The 6,185-nt window shown below is 45.3% G+C and overlaps 1 protein-coding gene across 1 annotated transcript in view; it reads right to left on the bottom strand.

Annotated features, from left to right (window-relative positions):
- Window positions 1-6,185, bottom strand: part of rasgrf2a (Ras protein-specific guanine nucleotide-releasing factor 2a) — a 39,186-nt gene that overhangs the window by 5,989 nt on the left and 27,012 nt on the right. Inside the window, exons 16-20 of the mRNA XM_035668359.1 lie at window positions 5,610-6,118; window positions 3,845-3,970; window positions 3,623-3,712; window positions 3,369-3,475; window positions 1,997-2,162 (exon numbers count right to left, since the gene is read on the bottom strand). Coding sequence (XP_035524252.1) covers window positions 1,997-2,162; window positions 3,369-3,475; window positions 3,623-3,712; window positions 3,845-3,970; window positions 5,610-6,118 — 998 coding nt within the window. The remainder of the gene's footprint in view (window positions 1-1,996; window positions 2,163-3,368; window positions 3,476-3,622; window positions 3,713-3,844; window positions 3,971-5,609; window positions 6,119-6,185) is intronic.

Raw genomic sequence — 6,185 nt, 5'->3', positions numbered from 1 at the left:
TAGTTGTTAACAATTCGATTTACAGACTTAATAGCTCTTTTTTTGACAAGATTCAGGTGTCTTACTTGTTTTTCCCCGAACTTTGCACATTGCTATTAGCACAAGTGTTACTTTTACCTTTTCTTCGACAGAGATGAACGAATGCCTGATGATACAGAGCTTTTCTAGCACGGCCCTCGCCTATAGACTCAAAACACGCCGTTGCGAAGCCGCCCATGAAGCTTTTGGCGACCCTGTTGTTGTGTTCGCTGTCTCTCTCTCTCTTCCCCCATGGGGAACTCACTGATCACCCGATTTTCTTTGTGTTGATTCCTCTTGTTTCTCTTGTGTTGTGTTTGTTTGTATGTTTTCACCACAGGGTAGCTACTGGCTCAGGCTGGTCTCCTCATGTGACATTTTCTTAACCACCATTGAAGGTGGCCAGGTAGGTGGACAGCTTTTCTGGAGATAAATATATTCAAAATGGTAGCTTAAATCTGATAATGAAAACCCTTTCTGGCTTAGTACTTTGTTGGTGATTTAAAGCTGGCGGTATCTGTCACATCTTTGTTTATGTCCTCTTCTTTCAGCCTGAGCATCATCTTGTTCCCTTTGTGAAGGCTGTAATATGGCGTACAACAGACTTCTATGATCATGATACTGATAACTTATGTCGAATCAATACAATGCGGATCTTGGATGATAGAGGTTCTAAACAATGAGATTAAAGAAGTACTGCCCACCCCTAAAACGTTTTGGCTATAATGTCTTGCGTTAAATTAAGCATTCAGTTTAGAATGCCTCAACAATTTGTCTACGCCTGTGTTAGCAGTTGGCCTGTATCTGGAGTTTCGGTCTCAGTCTCTAGCTTCGGGTCTTTCTTCCTACAGCATGAGTGGTTCTTTGTAACTTGATGGTCCCTTTTTTGAGGAACAGACCATAAAGGCAGGGATTTTTGCCTTTAGGGCGGGGGCTGCTTTGTGGATTGACCAGCCTTCTCGGTGAGTCCGGTTCCGCTCAACGGCCCACCAAGAATCAGGATCAACTGGCCTCAACTAGGCGTGCTGATCGAGATATGATTCCAGATTTTAGACTATTTTCATGTCTGTTTGTACTTATCATGTTGGTGGTTGCTTTCCTCTCCTGGCGGCCAGCCAGACGGATCTCGTACCAACCTCCTCCAAGAGTCCGGGCATCGACGCCCTTTCTTCAGCCTCACCGTTCATTTGCGAAGCTGTCCTGGGATGGATGAACAGGATTTGAATGTACATACAGCTGAGTTACGTTAGATATGATGTTCCAAAGACATTATTGGTATGTAATTATTCAGGATCTTAAATATTTGCCCGTTCATAATCAACAGGGGACATTGGATAAGTATTTTTAAATCGTATTACATGCAAGGTCCCAACTTTGCTGTCTCATGGTTCTACGACTGGCAGGTGGTAGCCAAATGGATGGCCCCCCTAGGAGGACATTTACATTACATATGCAGTACATCACAAATTTGTTATAGATTAAAACAGGAAATAAGAATAAGCACCCTATATAACATATAACTGGCTATAAAAAGGAGACATTGTGATTCTGGTTCCAGTTTTTCTTTATAAATACAGGACTACCTAACATGAAAGCACCAGTCCCTGTTAAATAAACCAACGGATAAATAAAAATAACAGATATTTCTGGGTGAATTATCAGGTGGGTAGAATGTACTAGGTTTGTTTTTGGTGCTGTTTAGGACCAAAAATAGCAGAAAGTTAGGGGAGATAAAATTGCAATGATTTTGTTACCACACAAACTGGCTGTTGGTATTTGGGTGGCTCCTACAGGCATTCGTAACATCACCAACGCGAAGGACCCAGAACTGCGTTTATCAATAAGGGACCAAATAGTTAAAATTGCTTCACTTTCTTACAAGCCACTGGCGTCCAGGGGGTTACAAAAATAGCGTTCTTAGCATAATGCTGAAATGAAAAGATGTCCTTTTAGGTGTCCCTGGGGAGGGGATGCTGACCTTTTTGCGTTGGCGTCCCGGCGGGTGGAGGAGGGAAGACATTGCAGGGAGCAAATTTAGCAGCCTCCGAATCAGGGGGAGAAGGGAGCTGGGACAGGGAGGAGGGAGCAGCAAACAGGGGCTGACAGGCAGTGCGAAACAAACGCAGGACTCTTTTCAGGTGGGCCTGGAAAGGTGGTCCAGTCAGGCCGTTCATGAACAGTAGTTCCTGGCTAATCCGGTTCGAAGGGATCATAGAGACGATTTTTACAGGGCCGGAACAGGGGCGCAGCACCAGGATCAGGCCTTGCATATTATGCACACTTTCTACAACATTTTCAGGTGCCAGGGAGATTATTTGATTTACCCGTCGGACGTTTGGTTATCTTTTATTGTACAAGGAAGGTTGGTCAAGGGGAGTTCATGTACGGGGCAGAAACTTTTTATGTTTCACTTTATTGTTGGTACCTTAAAGTCCAGTGTGGTAACATTTAGGAGGATGCTATTGGCAGGGAAATACAAGTCATAAATACTCGTCACTCGGTCACTTTCCAAGCGGTTTCAGATAGGATCTTTACACATTTGGGTCTTTTAAACTGGACTGTATTTTATAAAAAGGAAAAATAATGGGAACACAATCAAATGTTTTTCCCTTAATTTGGCCCTTTTTATATTAGTTATTTATTCTATGTATCTGCCCCCCATGAAGTTTTATGAAGTTTCTTAAACCTGAATTTCCTATATAACGGCCAGCAGGCGGCTCTATGTACCATACAGTTCCTTATTGGGGAGGAAATGAGCCGACGTTCTGAGTTGATTTATGGAGGCCTCATGCTAAACAGTTTCCCGATGAGTTTCTGGGTCTTCAGTCTTCTTAGTTTCAGGTCTTTCTTCCATACAGGATGATGTTCATTTTGTAACTGGGGGGATGCGGTCCCAGAGGTTAGGGAGTAAAACAGACCATAAAGCAGGGGCGATGCTTTTTAGGACGGGGGTACCTTGTGGTTGACAGGCTCATTCTCAGGTGTTCCGTTCCAGCTCAAGCGCACCAAACTTAGATCAATTGCCTCAAACTAGCCAGTGCTGATCAGCTGATTATGGAATCAGATGTCTGTTGGTTGACTACTTTCTCTCCTCAAATCTGGTTCACAAACAGATTCTTTACTGTTGCTATCTGGGAATATCCTGTGTGAGCAGGAGAGCCGCAATTGTTTCCTGCTACAGTCGAAACTGAGCAGCTAATGAGAGCAGCTCAACTCACACAACGTGACCTCCGCTGGCTCCAACAAACCAACATGGCGAGAACCATAACGCCAACTTCGAGGTTTTTAAAACTGGACTTTACAAACCGATGGGTGACGTCATGATAGGTTCACACTTGTTGTGGACTCACCTGCGAGTGCTTTGAAACCCAGTGCCGGAGCACATTCAGGACTCTGTTGGTCGCAGCTCTCCGGATGATGAATTCTTTGTCGCAGGATTTCTCAGAATTACTAAAACCTGAGAGGGAAAGAAACGAAGGATTAGGCCGACAGTTTTAAACGTCTGAGGTCATTCTTGCCATTTAGCTACCTGTAAAAAGCCATTTACAACAGTTCCCTCCCTCAGCTGTGTGTCTTTTTGACCTTCATGGCTTGCCGTGCTCACCCTGGGAGCTGCTATGTCCAGCAGCAGCAGTGGCGATCGCAAACGCTGAAGCCGGCGACATCGTGCAGCGAGAGTTCTCCCCCGATGTGACTGCGTGGGAACCAGAGACATTATAAACACAGCATGAAACACCATCAGCAGGAACAGCAACACTTGGCTGCTCTGCATGCACACATCATGGATAACGTGTGTGTCTGTGTGTGTCTGTGTGTGTCTGTGTACCTCCTGTCTGTCTGTAGCGGAGGTGCCTTGGCGTTGAAGGTGAGCGGCAGGGAGACATGTCGCCCGGCTCGCTGTTGGCTGGTGATTCAGGGATGAACTTGTCCAGAGATACTGACTCCAGGACAGCTGTTAGAGGAAATAAAAGCCACAACTCACACGTCTGTATCATGATGTAACCTAAGTTTTGTATATTTCTGTGAGGTTTGTTCAGGTTCACAGAGCAGTGGAGGAAGTATTCAGATCCTCCAGACTGATTTTAAAAGGTGAGGTAACATTTTAGATATTGATTCAGCTTTGAATACACTACTATATGTTGGGGGTGTAGAGTGAGAGGTACGCTCTGTGGCAGTGCTTCAACATTCTTCCTGATATTTTTAGTAACCTTTTATACAATTCTCTGTCTGTTTTATGCATTTTTACATTTTTAATAATCATTCATACTTAATAGGCTTTTTTTTTGTTTTTGCCAAATTCAGTGTTTTCATCTCTTTAGCTCTTGTTATATCTTGTTTTAACTTTCTCATGCAGGACTAGGCTGTTTTTCAGAGAGCGAATATAGTTTGCGTTCAAGTCTTCACCGTGCCCTCATCCTGTCAGAGTTTATATCTTAAATAATAATCTAGAAATAACTATTTGAGTTAGTCTAAGATTTAAGTTTTCTTAAATCCTTTAAGATCAAGATCATGAAGGCCTTGTGACACCCAGTGCTTTTTGGGGATTCATTTGTATATCTTAAGGGTAAAAAAGCAAAAAAGGGCAAAGCCAAAATTGTTCAAATCAACTGGATCTGAAGATTCTGACATTCAGATGCTGCATCTCCTTCAAACTTCTGTGTTTGCTTTAATCTGTTTTTTGCTTTTTCGCTGAAATCTGTGACAAAAATAGTTTTCAGTCATCAGAAAATGAAGCATGGGGTTTGGATTAAAAAGCAGCAGCTTTTAGAGACGATACACCCAGACAGATCAGCGGAACCAGCCGACAATGGCGGGTGCTGTCGCCCCAAGAGGAGAGGAAGAGATCCGGATGGGAGCCATGCTGAACCAGCTTTGACTTAGCTCCTTGCTAACGTCTGGAGGACTTGTCGATGATGCTTGGTGCTCAAAAGCAGTCAAAGAGGATGGACACCATTTCTTTTTATGTGAAGATGAAACCATATTATGATCACTATCCCGTTGCTGCTGTTTACAATCAACCAGACGCACATTCACAACAATGCTCTGCTGAACTATTTTATCCTAACTTATTTATCTGCTTTGTTCTGTCTGTGTGCAGCATGAAGGAACTACAACTTTCTTCTGGGAGCGGAACCTTGGGTTGTATAATGACAAAATTCAATTCAATACGTCTGTTTCCTCTTAGCAGTCACTCAGGCTCCCAATCAAGCTCCATTTATCTCTTCATTTTCTTTTCCTCCTCTCAAATTTGTTTTTTTGGCCTAGCGCTCCCTAGCCATTTTTATAGTGAACAAGCTGTCAGCTGTAGCCAGATGGTGATCTAGGAGCACAATTATTCCTCCGTTGGGTAATGGTGACCCATTTATGTCTCTCTAGTTTCTCTAGTTCGGGTTCACTATCAGTGATGTGTCAGATTGATAATATTAGTAATAAATCATATTCACGCTGGTAGAAGTCACTATGCAGTAGATGTTGGAAATAAAACAGTTTCATAACACTCCAACACTGAGGCGTGTGCCCACACATGTGCTGATGTTCATATGGGACCGTCGAGAGTGTGAATCATATGCTTTTGTGTTCAAGCTACATACCCCTGCGGATGCTGCGCCTCAGCTTCCCACAGAAGGCGTCGAGGCGAGGCAACTCTCCGCTGACGTCCTCCCCTGCAGCTGGGCTCAGCTCGGGGGAGCTGGGACCACGGCTGAGGTCCAGCGGGGCTTTGGTGCAGATGGGGGGCGGCGAGGACACCCCAGAGGCCTGGGGGAGGCTGGGAGAGCGCGTGGCGGTGGGTGGAGGAGAGGAAAAGCCAGATGGGGGCCTGGTCGAGCCAGGAGGAGGGGAGGAGATGGAGGGGCTGTGGCTGGAGGTGGGGGAGTTGGCTGCAGAGGAGGAAGGGGTGGTGGACAGGTCCAAGGCTCCTGCTTTCCCGCTGACCGGGGAAGTGAGGGAGAGCTTGCGGCAGTGGACGGGGGAGGAGGTGCGAGAGGGGATGGTGAGAGGAGGAGGAGAGGAAAACTTGCGGCACAGCCTCGGGGATTTGTTGTTCAAGGGGTCGGTTGCCCACGAGCCCTGGTTGGTGGCAAAGAACAGCTCCAGAGACCTGAGAGACAGGAGGAGAGTTGACCTGTAGACCGGTCTTTGACAAATGTGGGTACAAGTGAATCACC

The sequence above is a fragment of the Morone saxatilis genome, unplaced genomic scaffold, assembly GCF_004916995.1.
Source record: "Morone saxatilis isolate NCDOM2014 unplaced genomic scaffold, NCSU_SB_2.0 Contig21, whole genome shotgun sequence".
In the NCBI taxonomy this organism is placed as follows: domain Eukaryota; kingdom Metazoa; phylum Chordata; class Actinopteri; family Moronidae; genus Morone; species Morone saxatilis.
This window is presented reverse-complemented; position numbering and strand designations above follow the sequence as displayed.